Here is a 25,965-nt window from a genome sequence, read left to right on the forward strand (position 1 = left end):
TTCAATTCAAATAAATGTTTTATTGGGAAATGAAGTAGTACACTGACCACAAAACCACAGGACTGACCCTCCTCATGAATGAAAACGACCTACCCTGTGTGGTTTTACACAAGATTCTCATCTTAACCATGGAAAGAGTTCCTGGCAGTCCCCCAAAAGACAGGTGACTTAAAGATAGAGTCCCTCAGGGGTTCCCTCCTGCTTCTTGTAGAGAACGTTCTCTTTAGACTTCTTGAAGTCTTCGTTTGTTACTTTCATGCGCCGTTCCCGCAAAGCCATCAGCCCAGCTTCTGTACAAATTGCCTGCAACACACAAAGCAAGAATAAGTTACTGGCTCTGTGCAGCCCCTGCCAGCCATTTTCACACTGCTCTGACTTGACTGTCTCAGAAGTGAAGAGTGTTTACAAAATTTACGTGCTTGAGTTCAGCAGCACCGAATCATGCAGCACGATCTGGGTAAGGCCAGATGAGCACGTCCCTCTGTAGTCAGAGCAATGCTGCTGTGACAGAAAGGCAGCTTCAGAAAAAAGCATTTCCCTCCTGCAAGGAACAGCTGCATCCAGCTCTGTAGCAGAGGACTGTGTTACCCTTCTGCAGTGTCATGCTTGGTTAAGCTCATTAGTGCTAACTCCAGGAAGGGCACCATCTACTTTACTTTAGAAAATCAGACTATGTAAAGGGATGTCAAGAGCAGTAAGAAAAGCTCCTGTAGGGTATCTTGGGGATGAAAGGACAACCAAGGAAAATAAATGTAGGCCCTCTCCTAAAGGGAGTGGGACAACTGGCTTCATAGGATACTGAGGAGGCTGAGGTTCTCACTGACTTCTTTGCATCAGTCTTCTCAAGCAAGAGCTCCAGCCTCACTGCAAAGGCCACAGCAGGTGGAAGCAGGGACTGAGAATGAATTAACCCCCACTGTAGAACAGGTTCATGACCATCTAAAGAACCTAAAGGTGCACAAGTCTATGGGATGTGATGGGTCCATCGACAAGTCCTGAGGGAGCTGGTTGATGCAGTTGCTAAGCTTTTGTCCATAATATCTGTGAGGTTATTGTAGCCTGTTGAGGTTCCCACTGACTGAAAAAAAGGTAGTATAGCCCCTGTTTCTAAAAAGGGGAAAGGGGGGTTTCTAAAAAGGGGAACTACAGGCTGGTCAGTTTCACCTCTGTGTCCAGCAAGATGATGGAATAGATCCATCTGGAAAATCTGCTGGGGCACTTAGAAAGTAAGTGACTGGTGACAGCCAACACGATTTCACTAAGGGCAAATCATGCCTGAGCAATTTGATGGCTTTCTACAACAAGGCTACAGTGAGGGTAGTCCTGCACCTGGGTCAGTACAACCCCAGACAAACACAGGCTGGGTGGGGAATGGATAGAGAGAGGCCCTGAGGAAAAGGATTCGGGGTCAGGCACAGATGAGAAGCTTGACAGGAGCCCCGAGTCTGCACCTGCAGCCCAGCAGCATCCGGGGCTGCATCAAAAGCAGCACGGCCAGATCCCAGGGTGAGGGAGGGGATTTTGCTCCTCTGCTCTGCTCTGCTGAGACCCCACCTGGAATACTGTGTACAGCTTTGGAGCCCCCTGCCCAGGAAAGATACAGACCTGTTTGAGAGGGGCCAGAGAAGGACCACAGAGATGATCAGAGGGCTGGAGCACCTCTGCTATGAATACAGGCTGAGAGAGCCATGCAGCCTAGAGAAAAGAAGGCTCTGGGGAGACCTTATAATGGCCTTCCAGTACATGAAGGGGACCTACAGGAAAGTGGGGCAGGAGCTTTTCACCGAAGAGGGTAGCAATAAAACTCAAAAAGAACAGATTTAGGTTAGATATTAGGAAAAAAAATCTTCACCATGAGGGTAGTAATATACTGGAACAGGTTTCCCAGGGAGGTTGTTGATGCCTCTTTCCGGGCATGTTCAAGGCCAGGTTGGATGAGGCCTTGAGCAACCTGGTCTAGTGGGAGGTGTCCCTGCCCATCCAAGGGGGTTGGATCTTGATGATCTTTAAGGTCCCTTCCAACCCAAACCATTCTGTGATTCTATATATGACTGAAGCTTCCTAATCTACAGTTGCATTTTTGTCTGCCTGCAACATAGTTTCTAAAAATGCTCTTTACCCTGTGCTATCTTAAGTAATGTTTAAGATGTTTTTCATGTTCATGAGGGATTTCACATTCCACTTCTAATTTCCACTTTGCTACTTCTACAATTTCATACACATTTAACACAGACATGTACTCTTATCAACAAAAGCTCCCTGGCAAGATACAATTTTGTTGTTTCCCATTTCTAAAGCTGAGTATGTGGCACTCGAAAGATATTTTTACGCCATCCTACTGTCCTTATGTAGTGTAGCCACAGGACGTGAAACAAGTTGCAACAGTGCTTTTGGATACAGTATAACACCATTTGCATTTTGTAGCATGAGGGGTGATGTACAGACCTTGATATCCGCACCGCTGAGATCATCTTTTGCCATAATCAGCTCATCCAAAGTCACATCATCTGCCAGTGTCATCCTGCTTGTGTGAATCTGAAAGATTCGTTTCTTGGTCTTTTCATCAGGTAGGGGGAACTCGATTTTCCTATCAATACGCCCTGTGCAAAAGAAGAAAATTCAGATGTTTTTTTTGCACACAGCTACTGGAAGCTGAGCAGGAATAACATTTCAAGGTTAGACTGACAGTAACTGCTCTTCAATTGCACAATCAGTCATGCCTAGGAGTAAAAAATGAGATCAGACTGTTCTGTTTGTAATGAGCAGGGAGCTGCTAGAGCCGAATGATCCCATGCTGCTGAAAAACCCCGTGTCAGTGCAGGTAAAAGACACCTCCACTGGGAAGCATGAAAAACTGTAGCTTCCTTGAGTTGTGTTAACACAAAAGACTATTTGTTGTACCACAGAACGCTATTAATCAAATCCCTATGTTCTTGTCAGAAATTTTATCCTGCTCTGGTATTACACAGTTAGCTCAGAACTGCCACACAGGCACACAAAATAAATCACTGTGGCAAACTGAAGAACTCTTCCTCCTTTGTGTGGTACAGTTAAACCAAACTGAAGAGGGAAGGTTTTGCATAAGATGTTCTGCTGCAAGTCCCTACCAGATGCTTCCTTTATGTCAGTAATAATTTTGGATGTGCTGGTACTCATTGTTCCAAATTTAATGCACAATCTTTTAAAGGATATTTTCTTCAGTGTTACAGTATCTCTTCAAAACAGAGTTGATGGTGCCACATAGGGTATTTTTCACACATTGGTTAACCAGTCTATGGAGCTGTCAGAAGTGCTCTTGTTGCTCAAACAATAGTTATAATCTAAATCTAAATCCTACACCAGACAGGTGTAGGAAGTTTCCTTCCAACAAATCTTAGAACATCTTAGCTTGTCTTTTGGTATAGTATTTCCTCCTCTGTACTCTAGCAGCACTGCCTTTGATTTGGAGGGGTAAGGCTAAGATGGTCACAAAACCAGAGTTTTAACACACCTCAACAACTTGATACTGTGGAGGTGTTTTCTAAACTTCTTGGGCCCATAGAGTGTAGTGACTGTTCAGAGCAGTAATCTGACAAATTCATCTTAAGTTCTCTTTGCTCTCTGTCTTACCCTGTTACTTCAGAGGGCATATATTTACAACTTAATTATAAGATTTACTTCAGGACACTGACAGGAGGCCGAGCTTTTTCCTTTGATCTCCATGTTGCTTTCCAGCTTCTGATTTACCAGACCACACAGACTTATTATGATTTAGTAAACTTTTAGTTGCCATTTAAAAATGCTGCTTGTACCTGTTTCAGCTCTTGACTTGACATGCAATACATATGTCAATATAAGATAATACTTCTCCCTGTCTCATCCCCTGAATGACAGGAGCACACCAGGCCAGTAAGGAAGCAGACTGGTTTCCTTCCATCAGCATCCAGGCTTTCAGTGTTCAGGCTGAAATTCTCATCTATGAAGCACAAGTGATGTTGCCCCACACCTCAACCAGGGGCTGAAGATATTAATGAAATGCTACTGCTGCACTTGCCAAAACAATCAGTAGCTGTGCCATCCTAACACAACAGAAGAACACTCAAGTTGTTTATGCATATCTAAGAGAACTTACACATTTCTTCTCTTCCATAGTTTGGAAACTCGTGAATGGGTTCTAATTCTAGCAGATCCACCAACACAGATGGGATGGTGAATAAAGACAAACGAGTAACTTTTGATGTTTTTACCAGCCCAGGTTTGATGTGTTATGTCAAGTCCTTTCACAAGAAAAGTAACTTCAGCATATATGGCAGAAAGTCTCTTACCTGGCCTAATTAAAGCTGGGTCAAGTGTTTCTATTCTGTTTGTAGCCATGATAACTTTAACATCCCCCCGAGAGTCAAACCCATCCAGCTGGTTCAGCAGCTCCAGCATCGTACGCTGGATCTCTCTCTCACCACCTGAATTTGAGTCATACCTTTAAGAAAACAACAGTCAGAAGAAGCACTATGCAAATTTTAGAACATACTTCACATAACTGCCACAAACATGAACAAAACTGGTGTTTTGTTGGGTTTTTTTTTAAACAGCTATAACAGATTTAAAAAAAAAAAAAGTAATACAAGAAATATACAAATATACAAAAAAAAAGTAAAACAAGAACTGGGTTTACAGAATCATATTGTGACATCTGGGTAAGTAAAAAGAGAACTATTCTTGTAGCTGTGGAAAGTAACAGCAATCACATGAAGCAAATCTGTCCCCTTTAATTTTGTTTCACTTGTTTGTTTCACTTTGTCTCTCTGTTTAAGACATTCTATACAGAGATACTACCAGGCAGCAAGAGAACAGAGGTTTAGTCTCTGGTCACATCTATCAGAGGACTGGAGCACCTGCCATACAAGGAGAGGCTGAGAAAACTGGGTTTGTTCAGCCTTGAGAAGAGAAGGCTTAGGGGAGACCTTATTACCATGTTCCAGTACTTACAGGGGGGCTACAAAGAAGATGGAGACTCCCTGTTTACAAGGAGTCACATGGACAAAATGAGGGGCAATGGGCACAAGTTGCCCATAGGGAGATTCTGAGTGAACACAAGAGGAAAATTTTTCACTATGAGCACAGCCAGAAACTGCAATGATCTCCCAGGGAGATTTTGGGAAATTTTAAGTCTCAGCTCGACAGAGTGCTGAGACATATCATATAAACAATAATATTAGAAGGGTTGGACTTCCAACCTGACATTCTAGGATTTAATAAGAAAAGTTTGTGGTGTGTTTTAGTTTCAAATAAATTATTGGAAGTTTTACTTTTAAAAATGCTAACATCAGAAAGATCAGTATGAAAATGATACCAGAGCTAAGAAACCAAATAGCAATATGGTTGCAAAAGAAATTTCTATTAAATTCCTTGAGAATATTTGTGTGTGAAGTGAGAACACAGTACCTCTTTGTGCCAATGGCATCGATCTCATCAATGAAGACAATGGAGGGAGCGTGCTCCTCAGCCACCCGGAACAGTTCACGCACCAGCTTTGGGCCATCCCCCAGGTATTTCTGTATAAGTTCTGAACCAACCACTCTCAGGAAGGTCGCTGAGGTTTGGTTTGCCACTGCTTTGGCCAGTAAAGTTTTACCTATTTTAGTTGGAAAGAAATCCTGTGATTAGGAAGTGCTTTAACAAAACAGTCACACAAAGCTGGTGAGAGCCTTGGCTCCCTTTCCCCCTGGCAAGCACCGTGTGTCTCACTCAGGCTGCTCAGCAGTTACAGGACTGTGAGATACCTGTGCCAGGGGGGCCATAGAGAATGACTCCTTTGGGGGGTTTTATACCCATCTCTTCATAATATTCAGGATGGGTGAGAGGAAGCTCCACAGACTCCTGCAACACAAGAACAACAAACCTGAGTTGTTATAAAGAATGAGTGCTCTCCTTCAATGCTCTGAGGGGAATCTTGGGAGCAGCATTTTAAAAAGTAATGAAAGCAAAAAGAGCTTAACTGATTTAATGATGGACCTTGAAAATCAGTGTCTCTGCTGCCTCCAGGGCAGACAGCCACCCTATCTGAACAGGTCTTCCTATTGTTTCCACTTGCGGAAGAGAAGCAGTGAGTGTTCCACCTCCTTCAACCTAAATGCATCATGCTGAGTTTAGAACCCAGGAGTTCCTGACTCCCAGACACCCACTGGAGGGCCTTGGGGTGGGGGTACCTTTTCTGAAAGGACCCTTCCACCAGATAATACAGATAAATATTTTAACAGCATTTGTGATTTTGGATGCCTACACAAAGGAAAAAGGTTGACTCTTACCAGGGTTCTGCTGTTAGTGAAAAAACACAACCCAAAAGCCAAACATGAAAACCCCAACCCAACAACAAACATGCAAAATGAAAACAAGTCAGAACAACCCTACCCACCAAATCCCTAGACTGCAGAGCATCAGACACTCAAACTAAATTCTGCACTTTTTTACAATTTAACCATTACATTTCAACAGTCAATAACCTTACATGTTGCAAAATAACAAGTTATTGCACAGATTTTAGGAGCTCAGGGCTCTACAGATTGCTCAGCAAGTGAGCAAGGTTTCTGTGTGCACAGCCTGTGAATGGGTATGCTGCCCACTCGAGATGTCAGTCCATGAGTTTGCCAACCAAATCAGACACAGAAATGCCCTACCTGGGAAGAAAAGAACTCCCTATGCAGAGGAGTCCTGCTGTTACACTGCCAAGTTCCCAGCACAGCAGCCAGGTGCTACCTTGCTTAATAGCATAGACTGGGACATCTGAATACCTTGATTTCTTGGATCTGGTTGTCCAGGCCACCAATGTCAGCATATGTTTCCTGAGGAGCCTTCTCCACTTTCATCACAGTAACTAAAGGGTCTGTGTCATCCATCAGGACTCCTATCACAGCATGAACCTAATTCAAGCATTAAGAGATGTCAAAAAAAGCAAGCAACATTATTAACACAAGCTCAACCCTAAACCAAATGCCTGTCTATTCAGCAATTAGGTCTCAGACCTGATGATCCTGTGATCCTCAGAAAAAAAAGGCCAGTAAAAACCAGTGTAAGAACTTGTCCTGTTTTATAAAAGCAACTCACCTTATGATTCAGCAATACAGAGCAGCCTGGCTCCAACAGATCCTTGTCCACAAAAGACAGAATACTGACATAGTGCTCAGATCCCACTGATGTGGACACAATAGCATGGTTGTCATCAATGATCTCCTCCAAGGTGCCCACAGACATTGGTGTTCCCCTCAGATCATCCACTTTGGATCTTTCCTCCTGTTGACAAGAAGAGTCCATGAAACACCTCGAGACAACAAGCAAACTCAGGTATGTATGGGCTGGGACCATTTATCTGTTACCCCAAGCTGCAGTACAACATGGTTAAAAGCTGCCTGCATATTTGGGAGATTCACCTTACAGCCCTTTAAAGACAAGTTATCTTATCTTGTACAACCCTGGCTCAACAATTCACACCACACAGAACAGAACCAGTCTTTGCTCCTGTTTTGCTGCTTTAAAAGGCATAAAAGCACAGGCAAATAACAGAATCCACTGTTATTTAGACTTATCCCACTCAGACACAACTACAATGACGTGCATAGCTAGAATGTTCTTTCTTTCTCTATTGATGGATATCTGTGAGCTGCTCTTTCACAGGCCACTAAGAAACAAAAACTACTGTGGCCTCATGTGTAGTAACCTACGTTTGGACAATAACTATGAAAAGACTAGAAAAAAATATCTGTTTTCTGGACAGTAATTGAGATTTAACAAAGAATTGTGCTATGTATGTACTATACATAATATATTTGTACTGACTTGCATCTCGTGCCACTTTATTTCCACTCCCTTTGTACTTTACTTTACAGCACTTATTGTAATGTTACCAGTAACAGTTCACTGGAAGCTCACCTCTTGTTTTTCTTCCAAAGGTTTCATCTGTTCTTGATTCCTGATAAATTCTTCCTCCATTAAGAGATAATCTTTAATTCTCTCCAATTTCAACAATTTGAGTCTACACTGTGTGTGAGGAGTCACTGTAATCCAAAGTAGAAATCACAACATTTTAGACCAAGTTTCACATGGTACCAACTATTCACTAATTTGTTACTGCAAATTCTGCTTTATTTTCTGACAATAATTTCTGTATCAGCAGCAGCCACTATTTTATGTGTTGCATTGTAATTCTAGGTAAAAAACATTTTTAAACATGTTTCCCCTACATTTTCATTTCAATTTTTCTCTCTCTCAGCCAGGAATTCATGGGCTGCATCTTGCCTAACAATCTTATTTTATGTTTATTTGAAATAAAACTACATTTGGCCTTCTGTTAAATCACCTGTGACCTACATGCAGCCAGCTCTCAGGGGGGGGACAGCTCTGCACAGCTTGAAGAGCAGAGTCCACAGGACTCCTGGGGCAGGCAGGATGCTTACCCAGGGGGAGTTTGCTGGCAGCATCTGGTCCCTTCGTTTTCTTCTTCTTTTTGCCCACTCTGGTTGGCACTGGAGGTTCATATTTCTTCTTCTTATCCTTATTCACAAAAACAATTCCATGAAAAAGATAAATCAGGACATGAACAAAGAAACAACTACACACAGATGTTAGGCACAGAGACTGACAGTGAGCTCAGCCTAAGCTGGATGGCTACATCACAAAACTGTTTCCCTCATGATATACAGCAAAAAGCCTAAAATGAGCAATACTCTTTATTTTTCAGGAAAGTTAAGAAAATTCTTCTGCTTATTTTACATCCCTTTTAAAAAGTAAAATTTGTGCCAGTTTTTCGTGAATACAGAAAGCTTAAATCCTAAATTAAATAAAAAATAAAACCCATAGATGGAAGGATGAGAAAAACACTGAACCAGATTTCTGTTGCATTTCAATCAACAGGTAATATGCACTCAATTTGCCACTTCAGACATTGCCTCTTGTGTACCTCAAACTTCCATTGCCAAAGAAAACCAGAAAGGCCTTGAAAGGTCCAAGACGTGGACAAGAGACTCGTGCAGTCATTTTCAAAATGTCTGATGGAATTCTCAAACCAAAAGCAAAAAGCTGTCACTCAGGTGACAACTTTAGTCTTTCCTAACCCAGACAGATTCACGTTCTTTTTAAAAATAAATTACTACTGCCAAATAATCTAATTTACCTTTATAGCTTAGCCCCCTTTTCTGTTTCTGAACAGCAACCTGTTTTCTCCACTGTGCACCCATGAGAGAGAAGACATTTCACCAAAACAAGCAAGACATTAATTTTATGCAGTTGAGTACAAGAGTGGAAAAAAAAAATAAATTAAAATAAAGCCTTCTGCAGCCACATTCTAGTAGCACACCTGTAGTTCATCCTGTACGTAAAAACATTTGCTTTATTTTCAGTTACCTTGTCGTCCTTCTTGCCACCACCAGGACCATGCCCACCACTCTGACTTTGACCCTAAGAAAAAAAAAAAAAAAACCACAACCACAAAACAACCAAATATAAGTACATTACTATGAATCTTAAAACCCACAGAAAGTTATATGTAAACAAGTAATTAGATTTCACCTATCTAAGGAGAGTACTTATACTCCAATGAACTGTCAGAAGTCAGAGAGCAAAGAAGCCAGGGAGGGACACGTTTATTGGGTCTGTTCTGCACTTGCAGAGCATTCACTGCCTTGACACAAGGTGGTTTTAGCTCACTCCTTGCCGGTGTAAATTCACCAGCACACGAAATACCGCGTCCTCCAGTTCTCTCCCGTAAGGCAATTTACTTGCCCTTCCCCTCGCCAGCAGAACCAACCACCCCTGCCCTCAGCACGGCCCCGCCAGTGCTCCCGCAGGAGGCCGGGCGGCCCCGGGGCGATGCCCGCGCTGCCGGCAGACGGGGCCCTGCAGACCCGCACCTACACGAACACCTTTTTCCTACAGCGCAGTAGCGAGCACCGAGGGCAGCCTCCCGCCCCGGCTCACAACCCTGCGCGGCCTCAGCGGAACCGGTCGCGCTCCCCCCGCTGCCGCCCGGCGGAAGCGGCCTAGAGGCCCCGCGCCGGTGGTGACTCCGCAAAACCCCGGTCGGTGGCGGCGCGATGCCTGAGGAGGCCCCTCCCCGCCCGGCTCCGTGCCCCCAGCAAAGCCCTCCTGCCGCAGGGCCGTGCTCCCGCCGCCCCGGTCCCACTCCCGGTGCCGGTCCCACTCCCGGTGCCGGTCCGCTGTCTCACCATCCTGCCTTGGCGCCGCACCGGAAGTACCGCCCCGGCGGTACCCGACCAGGGACGCGGCGGTTGCGTCACTACGGGACACAGTAAGGGCCAAACGCCACCGGCTGTGTGGGCGGGGCCAAGGGCTACCGAGCGCGGCTAAAGAGGCGGCTGTCACGTGACTGCGCGGCGGGGCCGCTGTTGCGTGTCGGGTGTTGCGTGTCGGGTGTCCCCTCAGCTGCCCCGCCCCGCCCCGCCCTGCCCACCAGGCCGCCCAGCCCAGCCAAGCTCAGCTCATCCTAGCCCAGCCCGGCTCATCCAAGCTCAGCACATCCCAGCTTGGCCCAGCCCAGCTCATTCCGTCCCAGCCCAGCCCAGCCCAGCTCATCCCATCCCAGCCTGGCCCAGCTCAGCCCAGCCAAGCCCAGCCCGGCCCGGTCCAGCTCATCCCAGCCTGGCCCAGCCCAGCCAAGTCCAGCCCGGTCTAGCTCATCCCAGCCCAGCCCAGCCCCTCTCGCCTCGGGCTCAGTCCTTACTCGTTTTCCCCGCGTAGCCGCCCGGTCTCGGTTCGGTGAGCGCCCCTGGGTGCCGCGGTGCCGGTTCGGGTGTCAGTTCGGCAGTGAGCAGCAGAGGGCTCCGTGCCACCAGCGCTGGGCTGAGCGGCAGCCGCGGCGATCCTGGCGGGCACCGAGCCTTGCAGGTGCGGGGCGGCTGCGGGAGTTCTGACGTTCCTTTGGAATGCCCTTAATTCTGGTTTCGAAATGGTTGTTGCCTGTGCGGCCTTACAAGTGACCGCCGTCTGACTCCCTTTGTTCCAAACTGTATCCAATTTGTCCTCTTGTGTGTGAGGAACTACCTAGTCGCTGGGGAAAAAGTCCTGTGTTTCATTGCAGGTACTTTGTGGTCACATTTCAACTTCTGCTTAAGTTGCAACAGCTTTTGAATGGCATTTCAGGTGAGTAACGCTTTTCACCTTAACAGAGGAAATGTTTTAATGGTTAAGTGGAGAAGACATTTTCAACAGTCTGGTAACAGCAGCTTTGGCTTCAAAAGTGTAAAGCTGCCTTCTACACAGAAACCTAGAGAAAAGCAGAGCATTTTTTCAATGAGATTTCCCAGGTATTCTTACACTTCACATCAGAACAAGAAGCTCATGATACCTATCGAAGCTCCTAATAGTCAGCTGCCACAATGTTAATATTCATAACAATGATACTAAAACCTCCGAATACGCTGGGAAAGTTCAAGTTATCTCCCTTAAGCACAAGGACTTAACCACTAGGAGATGGGTTTTCCTGGAAAGATCGAAACATTCTGGTTCTGTTGTGCCCCCAGGGGAAATGCTGAAGAGTCTGCAGCTCTTTCAGCTCTTGCCTGCTCTCTATGCCTTCCTTGGCAGTGGTCCTGCTCCTGTCAGGACGCTATTTAAAATATGCTTTCAGGAAGAATCTATCAGTCACAGTTTACCCTTGCCCATACCGCACACTCTGCTGTTAATGTGCAGCCTGGTATAGCAGAATAAGTTGAGTGAACACTGGAGAACAGCAGCTTTAAAGCTCAGGAGGGCAGCCTGAGGGATGGGAAGGAATCAAAACTGCTGTTTACAACATCGGTGGAAGGATCTTCTATTGAGCCCATGTGTGGACCAGTATGCTGGTCCAAATGTTTTCAGCAGCAAAAGTTTTCAAAGTGCTACTGGTGCTGGTTCTCCACCTGTAGCATGAGATGCCATGGATTTTATCTGCTCCAACAAAATAAACAGATATTCATTCTGTTTATAAAATGCCAGTAGTTCTTCATCGAAAAGTTTGTTTTCCTGTAATTTTTTCCATCTGTGTTTTCAAAATAAATGAAGGCACCCAACCTTGTTTCAAAGTTATTTGTAGAGAGAGTACCCAGAAAAGCTTCTCAGTAATGAAAAAGTGGAAGTACAAATCAAAGGAAGTGTGTGTGGGGGGGTTGTATGTCTAGGATGAAATCTAAGCTTCAGAAGTTTTAGCTGCCAGGAAAGAAGGAACACTCTGACCTTTCTGTTAGGCCTTGTTGCCGTGGGCTGACCTGTGTGGGAGTGTAGAAGCAGAAGAGGAGTGGCAAATATTCTTTGTGTTTAAAATTACAGGTTTTTTCCCCCTAGACCTGATTCTTGCTTCCATCGCTTGCATTGGCTACTCGATATAAAATCATAGTGGTTTTTGGGTAAGAATTGTTTTTCTTACAGGTAGCACTGTGAGAACACCAGTAAGTCTTCAGGAAACCCTTCCCTCCAAATAGGCGTGACCTGCGTGCTCTACCCGCCTGTTACACCCCTGCAGAAATGCAGTAGAAACTTTTGTCTGTTTCCAACATTCCCAAAGGCAAAGCACAGACTGAACTCTTGCACTTGCTCCATTCAGAACCAAATACCTGTGTAGGGTCAAATCTATTTCACAGTGTCCTGGGCTTTGTCCAAAGACAAGAGGCTTTGTCCCTGTCAGGGGTTGGCAGCGGCTGTGCCCTGTCTGCCTGGCACAGACACAGGTGAAGTCCCTGCCTCCTCTGCAGGAGCTCTGCCTGGGGCACCAGGGAGCCTGGGGGATCTTCAGGCACTTTCTTTTTTGGGAGCTGAAAACTTTGTGACATTATATTCCATGACTATGTGGGGATGGCATGGAAGGGCAGAGTCCTGTGAGCATCACTATCTGCAGAAAGATTACAATAAAGATGTAGTGTAATAATACTTATATTCTGCTTATATTATACTTTATTTCTGGTTTTATTTTCTGCTTATATTTAACTAGCGTATATATTTACATCTGTCACTGTTTTCAGAGTAAAGATCAGAGCATTCATGAAAAGGATTTTGACTTTAGAGATGTGTCATATGATTTGCTCTTTGCTTTGATTTTGTTTTTTCTTTTACACTTTCTCTAGAACTCATGCCTGAGTAGGGAACCTTATTTATTAAATATTAATGTAACCATCTGAGCTGTGTAGAAAGGTGTGAGATTTTGATTGTTTACTTTGGTTTATAACAGTTCATAACAGTTACTGTTTTGCACTGGTTTTTGTATTATTTTTCTTCTTTTATGAGTTAGCTGCATTTATGTTATGGTATCAGATGTTCTGGGGCTTTTAAGGACACTTGGAATGAAATGAAAACATGTTCTTTGCTTTAATATTATTCATTTTATGGAATTTACTGTTTTGCAGTATTTGCTATGAATTTCTTTTACCCTTAAAGTGTACAGATTCTAGAACATCCTTTCACTCAAATGTGAAATATGCCATTTTCCTGTCTTCAACCTCAATTTAAGTCCAGGCATACCCATATTTATTTAGAATTATCCCCATGGTAGTACTGGTTATGATTCAGATTTCTTGTTATTTGTTTTCTTGTAAACCCCTGATTTTAGTGGCTTGTCACTTTTTAGTAATTTGAAGTGGGAGAATTATTTTATAAGCTGACCAAAACAGTAGGCATATAGTGTGGATCTAAAAGCTCACTTTTGCATTTATGAGCTCACAAGACACATCTGACAGCAGATCTGGTTTTGTAGCCTTTATACCTATTAAGAAATTCTGTATGAGAAAAAAAGGATGTTGTTAAGATTGTCTTATAGTTCATTCACTGAAGCACACACTGTGGAACAGCTGTGGCAGAAAACAACAATGACAGAAGAGAAATGCTGTAGGTTTTGAACCAGCTTCCTGATTTGGGGCAGTCTGGTTAATGGCTTTCCCTTCTTGGGGTTGGTACTGCTGGCAAACTGTAATGCAGCCTGTAACCTGGCTGCTTGTCTTAACTTTCCACATCCAGATTTTTTGTTTGGTTGCAGAGTACAGATAACATCAAATTAGGAAGTTTAAACAATAAATATGTTTAATGACCCAAACTACCTCTGATTTTTTGTTACCCTCAGTAGGGTTAAAAAACCCAAAACAAAACACAAGAGCGAGTGAGCAGGAGTAACAGAAAAGACACAGTCTTTGTTTGATAAAGATTTTTAAAGCCTTGGGGATATAAGAAAGCTTCTCTTCATATAAAAAATACTAAGTGTTGTTCAGGGAGGATGGGGGTTTTGTGTTTTGTTTTTCTTAATATCTTCTATTTCCTCCTCTTTCTTCTGAAACAGACTTACTGCTGAGTTTTCAGTCATTTTGTAAAGCCTGCATCCCAGTTCCCAGGCTTTTGAGGAGGATGAGGGCAGCTGAGGGCTGGAGGAATATTGGAGTTGGGATTAGTACGTAGCAAAGAGATTTATTTTCCCTTTGTACATAGAGGAAATTACTAGGTTTGATGGTGTTGTTGATGTTAATTTATCTTTCTTAATATATGTCTAGGCATCTAGAGCTTTTTATGTTTCCATAGATTTAAATAAACAAACCTAGATATAAGAAAAAGATTAATCTTTATATTTTATCTATGTATAGTGGATTACATTTTAAGAAGTTTCAATTTGGACTTCTTTTTAGAAGCGGGTTATGAACTTACATCCTCTTCAATAAATGAATAAAGCTGCAGGTTATTAAGGACCATTTGGTAAATATCTTTTTAAGTGTGTATGTGTCTAAGTATACAGTTAAGCATTAAATTTCTGCACAGCTTGCAGGCTATTCAAACATTTTAAAAATGGAAGGTATTCTGCCACCTACCAGCTGAAATGTAACTTTGAAGGGTAGTTATTAGCAGGCTACTTACTTCTTGAAGGCTGCCCACAGAAAAAACTAAGAGAAGTTTCTCCCCTATCTGAGAAGGTTCATCACCTTCTGGAAGAATCCTTTGCTTTACATTGACCATTTGGGAGTGTGGGGGCATGGCTTTTTTTAACCAAGCTGCTCAATAATTGGCTTATTTCATGCAGCACGATCACTTCCTCCTCCCATCAACAAGATTCAAATATGATTTTAAAAAAGGGAATGTCCTCTTCACCTCCATTCTTTTCATTAAGTTTGTCTTGTACATTTGCACCTGTTCATTTTCAAAAAGGAGTCAAAGTCTGTTAGCTTCAGCCCTGCATCAATGGGTTCTAGGTAAAACCCATCTGATTTCAATTAATTGGTACATGTGAGGATAGTATTCCCTCAGAAAAGTTTCCCTAATATTTCACAACGGGAATCATAAGTCATAAGTGCTGTGACATTCCCTGACATAGTGTTGTGTTTCTAAACTGTGAACACTGGTGGTCCTTATGTCTCCCTGGTCCTCAGGATATTCTGGAACCACCCTTCTCCTGGTGTGGATGAGAGCAGATTTACAGTGTAAACAGGATGCCATAGTTTTTACCTCCCTTTTCTGTTCTAGGAGTTGGAGTGTTCTGACATGTTGTGAAATATTTGTCCCATCCCATTTTCCTGCTTTCTTTGTTGAGGGTTGATTGGTGACACAACTGATACGTTTAAACTGATTTTTCTTTATTATCTATTCATTTGGATGGCCCACATGAGATTCCAGCTACTGACTTATTTGCATCCCTTTATCTTCAAGTACTTATTACTCTGCACAACAGCTCCCATTGATGTGTGTCAGTGTTGTGAAGTCTGAGTATGACTGAAAAGCTGACTTCTTGGAGCAGGAGCTTGCTGGAACTGGATGAATTCAAAACATCAAAAGTGAGTGGATGTTTTGAAAATGTTGGTGATAAAGTTCTTGGGAATCTTTCAGTGCTGTAGCAAAATCTGACACCTTGGAGACTGACTCATACATGTTTTCAGAATACTGCAGAACAAATCATTATATTAAAGTTGTGTTTGTAATACACTCTGTCTTCACATGGTTCCATTTGGAGGTCTCAAAAGAACACACAGTCTCCCTCAGTTAAACTTCACAATCCTGTGGTCAGGCAGGGGAAGGAGGCTGTCTCAGTCTTCTCCTGGAACAGCTGAACTGAAATGACTTCTGCCACAGTGGAAGCAGTATCAGATTCAGAGCATTCACCTGGCTGCAAATACTTTCCCTCAAGGGTTCCAATGAGTCAAAGCAGCACAAAAGAAAAGCGGATTCCTAAACCCAATTGAAAATGAATTTAAGAAGAAAATGTCTTTTTCCCTGGTTTTGAACAGTGGCTGGCAAGATACTAGTGATGTGACTTACTAGTTCTTGCATTTCTGTAAGAAAAGATCCTGTAGCACTTAGCAGCGAGTGAAGAGCGGTGTTGCTATGGTGACCTTTTGTTGCACGGCAGGCAAATGTAATAATCAGTTGATTTGTTCCTAAGTCAAACATAATAGCCAGTCTATATTTTGTAGGGCTTTTAATAGATTCATGAAAGCTGATACAAAAGACTGCCTGATGAGAAAATTACTAAATTTGGGGACAAGAGAAAAAGAGAAGTGATGAAATACGGAGATACCATCTAAATGTAATATAGAGTTCATCACCTGGCCAATAATAGTTGCCCATCAAATATGCCATCACCCAGCACTCCTCAGAGTCAGCCACTGATATACTAATAGTCTGGGGTGGTTTTAACAAACTGAGTACTTCATCATTAATTACCTTGGCCTTCCAATAAATGGAGCTTGTTCCAGAGCCACTTCACAGGATTCAGTCAGTCAGTGAAAAGACACTGAAATCATTTTCAGGGAAAGAGGAAAACCTGAAGCAGGCTTTCCCCCTCATTTTACAGAAGGAATATTTATAAAGAGCCATATGAATGCTTTCTAAACAGTATACTGAGTACAACCTAGGCTAAGAGTCTGGAATCTTAGGCAGTAGTAGAAGTTTGCTAAGTGTGTGTGTTCCATTGAATTGTTAACTGTGAATGATTTGTATGTTTTTCCTTGTGAAAGGGCAGAGTTCCTATAATTACTTACCTACTGCTGCAAGTGCAGATGCATTGGAAAGCCCAAGAAAGGCATTATGCCTGCTCCACAGGTCTTGTCCTCACAGTGCAATGCAGGAGAGAGCCAGAGGGCAAAGCACACCCACACAGACACGCCAGGGAAGTGTTCATTAAAGTCAGTAGTTTTGAGGAGACACGTGAAGTCAGAAAGCACTCAGGAATGCTCCCAAAGCCCAATGAAGCAGATGGAAAGAAAGGCTGAATCTAATGATGAATTGCACAAGTACAGTGAATGCACTGGAGTATTAAAGGGAAGCAAACATGGAGGGAAGGGAGAGAGCTACTGTATGTGTAGGGGAATGGGAAGTCATTGTCTGAGACATCAGAAAAAAAAGTGGAAAAATCTAAGTGTCCCTAGTAAACAAGGAGTCACTAACTTCACCACTTTGCCACTTGAATTGAAGCAAAGATAGACTGGTTTGAATTGCTCCTCACTGAAGTACTGGTTCTACATAAATTTGTTGTCTATCACATGGTGACTCCTCCATGGCATTTCCTGCAGCACTGTAATCTAATGCCACGCAAGCCTCTCACCATGTTCACAACTTCTACTGAATAACTGTGCCTTCGGTTTAATGATGTGTGTCTGTTCAATCAGCCTGTAATTGCAGTGCTATCTGGAGGTATGGTTGGTATAGCTGTGTAATTACATTTACTGTCAGTAATGCAAATTGAATGTCGAGCTAGTGAAATTGGTTATCCTCACCTCCAAGCACCAGTTTCTACAGATGATTTCTTCAGCTGTTGAGGGACTTTTTTTTTTCTAGTTCTACTTTGCCCATTCACACAAAAGATACTCTGGTTGGTTGATAACTTTGAAAATAAGAGTGAAAGCCCCACTGTGGAAGTGTCAGCACTTTCTGTAGAGTCTGTCCAGAAACCTTGTCTGTGCAAAGCAGCTGCAGAAAGCCCTGGGTTCAGTGGAATGAGTGTGATACTGGAATGCAAAGTGAAAAGTGAGAAATGAGAAATGCATTAATTCTTGTTTACTTTAGATGTTGCTTCATATGGGTTTTGCTAATAATGGACAGGGTGATGAATTCAGGAGTATTTGGAGATAGCAGTCTCCTCTGGAAAAGCATAGGAGCCATGCAGGTGCTGTGGCTCTGAAGCTATATTTTATCTTCTCCAAAGAAGTCTGTTGAAAAAACTTTTCCCCTCCTTGATATAGATTCTTCCCCCTTTCCATCTCCCCAGTCTCATATAAATGGAGACTTGGCAAGGTTTTTCAGCTATAGATTTCTAGTTAGGGAAACTGTCCATATTCCCTGCTGTAAAAATGGCTCTCTATTGCAGTTTTTTTCTTTTTCATTTCACTCAAATATTGGATCTCTCAGGATAATATAGTTTGTATTCTACTGTGAAGTGTTTAGAGACCACATGAGTTTGATTTGTAGAAATATGCTGGTTTTCAAAATGATCAAACTGCCCTGGGATCATACAATGATGCTTTGACTGTCACCTCTTATTTCATAATTATCAATTTTAGAAGCAGTGCTACTTAATCTTAGTTGCATTTGAAACACATAAAATCACCTTGTTGTGTTAATAATTTCTTAAATGTCACCATGAAAAGGTTGTTCTGCTTTGGCAACATGCAGATGTGCACAGTTCTTCATGTCAAAAGTATCACACAGCATCAGTGCCAGGACTGCAACAGTTTGTCAGGTGATAATTTGGTAGGATTTGTATCCCCTCTAACACAAAAGAAAGGCTTCAACCAAAGATATATAGAATTATACAAGTTAGAGGTAGAAGAGATGTTATTTTTTGCAGAGTAGGTTTTTCAGTATGTAGAAGAAAAATTATGTAACCTGTGAGAATACTCCCAAGCTGAGTTGAAGTGACTTATCTAACACAGGCCACATGTGAATCAACATCAAGATGCAGAATTCTCTGCCCCATTATCCTACTTTTATTGCTCTTAACCTCAAGACAACTTTCTGTAACATCAGTCCATCGCTGATGGGTCTCACATCCAAATCACAGTCCAGCCCACACATATTTCTACATGAAGTGTGATTGTGTCATGGCAAAATCATGGCTTCAGGAACCTCATGGAAGCTTTACGGTTAATTAAATATGAAACAGAAACAGCAATGACAGCAATGTCAGCAAATTTTGCTGTCAGCTCTTACAAGCAGAACGCTTGAGCTCATGGCAAACAAAACACTCCCAGCCTGAGAATGAAAAAGGCAGATCAGAAATGAAAAAGGTCCATTCAGAGAATCATGAAGCTGTTTTGGTTGAAAAAGACCTTTAAGATTGTTAAGTCCAACCCTTAGCCTAGCATCAAGCCATGACACTTAGCACTACATCTACAGATCTTTTAAGCACCTGCAGGGATGGTGGCTCCACCACTTCCCAGAGGAAGTAAAGAGTTGTCTATCAGTTGTTACTTGAGAGAAGAGATCACCATGCTTCTCCTTTCAGGTAGCTGTAGAGAGTAATGCTCCTTTACAAAATGAAAAGATTTCCAGCTAAGGTTTTATGTTAAACACAGTGAGCCATTGGCAATAATCATTCAGGACTGTATCTATATTTGGATCCGAGTGTATAATTTAATCTAGAGGAATTCATGTCTTCCCAGGAATAATTTCACTTTTATTATCAATATCTGGTTTTGTGCTTCCTTGTGATCAGCTTTAGAGATAACATGGTATTTATCATATATTGCCAGGATTCAGAATAGAAAAGCATTTGCAATTTCAAAAACTATCTGGTGTTCAGTGTCAAATTTGTTTCCAATTAAATTCCTGGAGATCTGGTTCCAAACTCAGTTTAGGGATAAACATAAAATAAGCAGCATGTTTCTCTCCTCTCCCAATCCAAACTGTCATACAAGCCTTGGCTGACCCAGCATACATCTTATGTTTATGTAGAAAAAAGAGATCTGGAAGTATCAAGGATGATCTGCCTGTGGGATTAGTTTTATACTTTCACCAGATGAAGCTGAAAGACAATAACATTATTTAACATATAGTCAGCTTACTAAAGATGCTTCTGAACAGAGAAATAAAATACTTGATAAAAAGAAAGATTGACAACTCATTTCCTCTAAGTGAGCTAGGAGTGTGCATGCATATGCAAAGCATAAGGTAACTGTGCAACTCTGATCCAGGGGTGGAATTTGAGGAGGAGCTAATGGCAGGACAAGCTGGGGAGGAAAGGTAGCAGTGCCCAGACTATGTATTGCAAGGGAAATTGTGGAAAGCAACTGCCTGGATATTTCAAACTACATTAGTAATATATTTGGTAGAAAATACACATAAAGAACAAATCATCCATTGTAAGAAATAGTGCCATGACAACATGGCAGTATTCCTCTACAAATAGAGAAATGAGATTTTATGGTTAGAAGTAAAATTCATGAATTCATGCTTTTGTCTTCATAAAGTGGTTCACATTTTCTCCAGGTTATCATGGTTTTCCCCCTTGTTACTCATTTATTGTTTGCTTTTTCTCTTATTGACAGTGCACTTCTATGCAGTGTTCATACAATCTAAATAAATGTCTCCCTACACAGAAAGGCCACAGCTGCACTGAAAAATAAGTGAGACACTTATAAAATATAGGCCAGTTTATCTGTCCTAGATACATGATAAAGTGAGAGACTAAACAATGACAGAATGGATGTGATAATACAAATCACATATGTCACATTGCAAAACCAATTATAAATAAGAAAAAAGACCAAATCATCCAAGCAGTATCTAAATGCATTTCTGAGTACACACATGGCAAGGTTTGTGAAGAATAGAATGATAGTTTGTAAGCACTTGAAGAATATAACCACTAAGAAGGGAGAGGTAGTGTGTTGATCAATAGAAGCAGAACATAATCTTAACTCTGCAGAGAAGTTACCTAGAGATGAGCCCGTGGAGTGTTGGAAATCTAGATTCTGAAGACATTTAAACAGACAACGAGCCAAATCTGGGGGCACACACTGTTGGCAACATCTCACCCCGGCCATGAGCAGCTCCAAATACAGGGTAGGCACTTTCTGCTTCCCAGCAGTACGAGGCCTGGCGTTTCCTGCTGCCAAAATTTGCGTTCTTAGAACTTCCCTGTCAGAAAGAATTACCCACTTTGTGGTCTTTTTAGTTCAAGATGCTCCTTTTGTAAATAAAGAATTGGTCATACAGCATCAATAACACTTGAAAATTGATCTCTTGAGCACATTTAATTTGAGCCTGAATATAGCACTGCTGCGATAAAATAAACTTCAGCATCCAACAGCTGGGAACACTGCATGGTTTGTTACACAGTCCCAGAGTTCTTCTCCCTTTTCTGCGTTTAGGTGGTGGTTGGAAACTGTTTGCTGGCATAATATTATAGCTATTCTGGGATTGTCTTGCTTATGGCTCTCTAAACTTCTTGAAAACAATTATTAGTGACCTTGAGTACTGCTATGTACAAAGTCACTGCACACTTTTCTCAGGAAGTGCCCTCTGAACGTCCAGATCTCTTGTTACTTTCTTTACACAAAACGTGTAAGTAACCCTCAGGACACTCTCCCTCCATCCTCCTATATTGCAGCCATCCTGCTGGGCCCACAGATGTAGGGCTGTGGCCAGACTGAAAAGTCCTTGCCCAGCTGGTTGGAGTAGGCCCTGGATGTGCAGCAGCTCTGCAAGGGTAAGGGCCTTGCTGGCTCTGGAACAGGATTACAGAAAACAGTCAAGGAGAACCTACCAAATTTGCTATTGATCCCTTAGCAGCACTGTCAACCTGTTTCATACCTTATTCTTCTGTCCAGTTTAAGCTTTGAAGTTTCAGAGTATTAGCAAGTAATTCAAGGTATTTTCCTTATAAATCCAGGATTTTGGATTTCCAGATGGAGTATAGCTACTACTTCATAAATTAGGAAGACTTCCAATTTGGTGTTATAGGAATTAAATGGGAACTATAACTGTTCCCCTAGAAGCTAGGCAAGAGCTCTCTCCCATTGTTTTTTTTCCCCAATTGTTTCTTCACCTTCCTGCTGTGCGGAACGTGGGACTTTGTATGGAGATGAAATGGTCTGTTTCTCTATGATATGGCTGGCAAATAGTATTATTTGTCTTTTCATTACATCTTCTTCATAATGAGACACTATTTGCCTTTTTTTCCTAACATAAGCATCATTAGTCTAGAGCAACACCTGAGTCCTTGGAAATGAGCATCCCAACAAAGGCAAAATCTCTAGCAGGGAACTCCTCTGAAACCTAGACAGCCACAGTGTTTTCCCAGATATATCATGGCAGGATAAATGGTAGCAAAATAAATGGCACACAACTGATGCATTTGTACAATGAATGACAGCACTGCCAGCTATGGCTTGTGTGGACTTCATTAAAAGCCTGCAATTTTTTCAGTATCATGAGAAAGACAAACTAGAAGCAGGAATCTCTAGAGCAGGTGGATGTTCTACCCCCGCCAGATGTATTTTTGAGAGGTCCTACAGCCAGTTAAAAAGTGATTTGCTATGTAATTATGGATATGATTATGAATATTAGATAAACAGGCTGACAAAAATCATGTTAGCAAGATTTTGGTCTCTGGCAGAAATTATATTAACAACTGAGAAGTCCTCACATAGAGACTAAACAGATTTCCTGTACAGCATAAGCATTCTTTGTTAAGGTTGTTGAATGAAAAGGCCACAAGACATCCTGAAATACCATTTCATCTGTTTTTCTTCCTCTGAACAGGTCACTGTCTGGTGCTCCTGTCAATTTGTTCTACAGATTACTCACACAGGGTAGAATGTGAGCCAGGTTTGATGAGTGACCCAGACATGGCAGGGAAGGGAGCAGAGCTGGATCACTGTTGGATGAGGTATCTCATCTGGATCTGGAGAAGGGCCCCTCACACAGGCACTGGACAAGTGGAACACTGGTGCAGTGGTTGTTCAGGGCAGCAGCCAGGTTTGAATTACAGTGTCAGAAGTCACCAATGTCCATGCCAAGCAGGCAAAGGCTTGGGCTGAAGTCAGTGCAGCCCCTAGGGAACCAGCCAGAACCATTCACTTGAGAGTCTGCATATTCGTAGCACTGGATACCTTCTGTTTCTGCTGGTTTGCAGAGACCAAATGCACTTCTTCTCAAGGATGCCAAATCCTTTGTAAGAGGCTTTCTCAGAGTTCTCTTCTCTCCTATAGTTGATTTTTCTATGGAAGCTACTGACCATCCAACTCCACTCTACCAACTGCTGGCTGTAACATTCACAGCAGTGCCAGCCCCAAATCTCAAAGCCACACTGTAACCACTGGAATGAGCATCCCTATCTTTTCAATGATTTTTAGGAACACATTTTAATGGTCCCTCTGCTCCCAGCTTTATGAACTTACAGAGTGCACCAGAACTTTGTGTTCAAGGTCTTCTCTATGACCATGAGAGCACACTTTATTTTACAAAAGACAGCTGAGATGCTCCTGGATCACAGTAATGCAGGGCCAGAGAGTTCCAAAGAAAGTGTTCAATATCCTCACTACACCAGTAAAATCAACAGTGCTGACAAAACCCATCTTTATTGCTGATTGCTCCAGGAGCAAAGTGGAGACCTTGCAAGGCAGTGATAAAACAGTAAGAGCTGGCTGGCTAGACAGAGGGCAACAATAGCTGAAGCAATGAAAGGAGTGACAGGGGAGCAGACCTTTACAGGGGTGTGCTACCTGGATGATGACTGAAGTATGAAGCAATTTCAGCTGATTCCTGTCACCTATAGCCAGAGAAAGTATTTCCAGAGGAGGAAAGTGAGTCAGGAGGAGATGAGCAACAGTGAATTTTTTTAAAAAAGGGACCATTGTTTCTTTTTCATCACTAGCTTGTGTAGGAACATAGAAAAGTCACTGTGCACATACACCCCAAGTTAAAAAGGAGTGTTGGGCAGGCAGAGGTCTGACACATCTTTGATTAAAACAAAACCAGCAGGAATATGACATCTATGTCTGTGCTGTCAGACTCCTTGGAGGAGGCAAGAACTGATTAGGGAACCCTTAACTTTTTGCTTGCATCCGTGTCCTGAGTTCTATGAAGAAAAAAAGAAAAAGAAAATCAAAACTAAAGCGAATGTCAAAGATTCTCTGAAGCCCTTTGTTGCACTTAACAAGACATTGTTCCTATTGATTCATCTCGAGTGCATGAAGCATGTCTGAGCCATAGCACAGAGTGAATCTGAAGTCTGTCAGGAGGGAACTGGTCTGTGCAAAGAAAATTAGGCAGATGAACATTAGCCCCCAGGTTCCCCAGAACTGCAAGCAAACTTCAGGGGTATATATTGGCAGGGCAGCTAGCACTGGCCTTTGAGCCATGCTGGAAGGCATGTGTAAGGAGGGAGGGCAGAGAGCCCCTCACAAGCAGAAGTGCCTATACAAATGCCCACCCAGAGAAAACTATAAGACAGTGATAAACAACAAAGGCAGTGCCAATGCTTCCAACATTTCAGCCACCTTTCTGACTAATACATTAGTTCCGCAGAGATCAGCCTGAGCTTCCCAGAGAAGACACTTTCTCCTACAGCTGGGGTCAGGGCAGCCACCTCTCTCCCTGTAGTGTCTGGTTGTTTTCTTCTCATTAGGATGGACAGCACAACTGTGGTAATACAAGGGTTTTCATATTTTTTTGACCCCTATGACTGTGCAGCAGCTGCTGCTACTCTCCTGGCACCAGGGTGAAAACACAAGCTAGAGATGCAAGCTGGAATAATGACTCATTCTTGTAGCAGCAACCTCCAAGTCTTCAGTTTAGAGTGAGGTAGGAAGGAAGGACCATTCCACAAGAGAGCAGCTCCAAGGGGGTAGTGCAAATGCTGGTGCATCTGCCTGTCTGTGGGAGATGTGAGAGTGCTTTGGGGTTAACAGCAGTGAACAACTTTGTCTTTTTCATGTATCTAAAAATCACTCTAAGAAGTTAGCACAAGTACATCCTAGTAGGTATATGTTCCACTACTGCTCACGATGCCTGTTGGGGAGAGCATTTAGACCCAAAACATCTAGGAAGAATTGAGCTGCCTCACAAAACAGGGACAACCATACTGCAAACATCATGCAGCTGGAGGTCCCCAGCTGCCCTGCAACATCTGTTAATTCTAACAAGATGCTATGGGGTTGAATTTTATTGCTTTGTTTTGGGAGGGATAAATGGCTTGAAGAATAAATGGCTGATGGTTCTGTTTTGTTTAATGTTATAAAGTTTGTAGATATCTTTCTTAAACATTGGAGGAAGTTTTACATACTGGTGCAGAGCTCTGGTGCTGGGGTGTGGGTGAGAATGCCAAAATGCAACCACCCTCCAAAGAGGGCTGCTACATTGCAATTGATACCTAATGGTGCCATCCATGCACATGTTGGAGATTGGAGGCTTTTAGAGAGAGGATTTCCCTTTTCAAAGGCAAAAGCTCTAAAAAACTAAAAAGAGCATTCATGTCAATCTGATGCCATTATGCTTAATGGAGCTGAATGTGAGACTTCTGCTGAAACAAAATAGTCTTACAGCAGTGGGAGGAGAGAGACAGACATTTTACATGGTAGCAGCCTCAGAGGAAGAAGAAAAAAGCTATAGATGCTGTGAGCCTAATCACAGAACTGTAGTTATTTTGTGCATTGCAAAAGTGAACATGGGACTGATATTTACATGAATCCCCTGGGAGAGCTGAGTGGAGGTGGAGTGACTGTTTTTCCTCCTAGCATGGCCCAAGAGGCACCCGTGTCTGTCTCCCTCTTCTCTCCTTGTGATTTCTCTTTGCTTCCAATGTCATGCTGTTACAGAACCTGTATTGTCATGCTAGCAGCTTGGTAAAACTAACTTTCCCAGCAAAATAGCTTCTATCCTAGAATTGCAGATTTTTCTAAATAATTTGGTCAATAAGTTGTTGTCTGGATTCTCTAATCAGAGAAGTAAGTATGAATTTTCCTTTTCCATTCTCATACGTGTCTAATTTGGACTAATGCACAGTGGAAAACTGGAAGCAGAGAAAAATTTCCTTCTCCC

General features: G+C 42.5%; 1 protein-coding gene and 1 long non-coding RNA gene across 3 annotated transcripts; both read right to left on the reverse strand.

Moving 5' to 3' along the window:
* On the reverse strand, positions 1 to 10,295 carry PSMC1 (proteasome 26S subunit, ATPase 1). 2 transcript variants are annotated; one of them, XM_071745787.1, is made up of 11 exons: positions 10,194 to 10,295; positions 9,373 to 9,426; positions 8,427 to 8,523; positions 7,903 to 8,027; positions 7,081 to 7,266; positions 6,768 to 6,896; positions 5,760 to 5,856; positions 5,422 to 5,611; positions 4,305 to 4,456; positions 2,446 to 2,600; positions 1 to 303 (listed from the first exon to the last, which is right to left on the reverse strand). In XM_071745787.1, the coding sequence occupies exons 1-11, from the start codon at positions 10,194 to 10,196 to the stop codon at positions 169 to 171; spliced, it is 1,323 nt and encodes a 440-aa protein (XP_071601888.1). In that variant the 5' UTR covers positions 10,197 to 10,295; the 3' UTR covers positions 1 to 168. The 2 variants fall into 2 exon arrangements, with proteins under 2 accessions (XP_071601888.1, XP_071601889.1); XM_071745788.1 differs by having other exon boundaries at positions 9,889 to 10,203.
* Positions 10,296 to 14,137: 3,842 nt separating this feature from the next.
* LOC139797034 (uncharacterized) lies at positions 14,138 to 16,803 on the reverse strand. Its single transcript, XR_011726256.1, has 2 exons — positions 16,243 to 16,803; positions 14,138 to 14,366 (listed from the first exon to the last, which is right to left on the reverse strand). It is a non-coding gene; the product is annotated as an uncharacterized lncRNA (long non-coding RNA).
* Positions 16,804 to 25,965: the final 9,162 nt, after the last annotated feature.

This window comes from Heliangelus exortis, chromosome 5 (assembly GCF_036169615.1).
Source record: "Heliangelus exortis chromosome 5, bHelExo1.hap1, whole genome shotgun sequence".
Taxonomy (NCBI): Eukaryota; Metazoa; Chordata; class Aves; order Apodiformes; family Trochilidae; genus Heliangelus; species Heliangelus exortis.

Excerpts from the sequence above, each read along its gene's own strand:
- PSMC1 (XM_071745787.1), bottom strand. Across the intron at positions 5,857-6,767 it reads ACCAGATCCAAGAAATCAAG|GAGTCTGTGGAGCTTCCTCT; the intron begins GTATTCAGATGT and ends CTTGTGTTGCAG. Across the intron at positions 4,457-5,421 it reads GATGCCATTGGCACAAAGAG|GTATGACTCAAATTCAGGTG; the intron begins GTACTGTGTTCT and ends GTTTTCTTAAAG.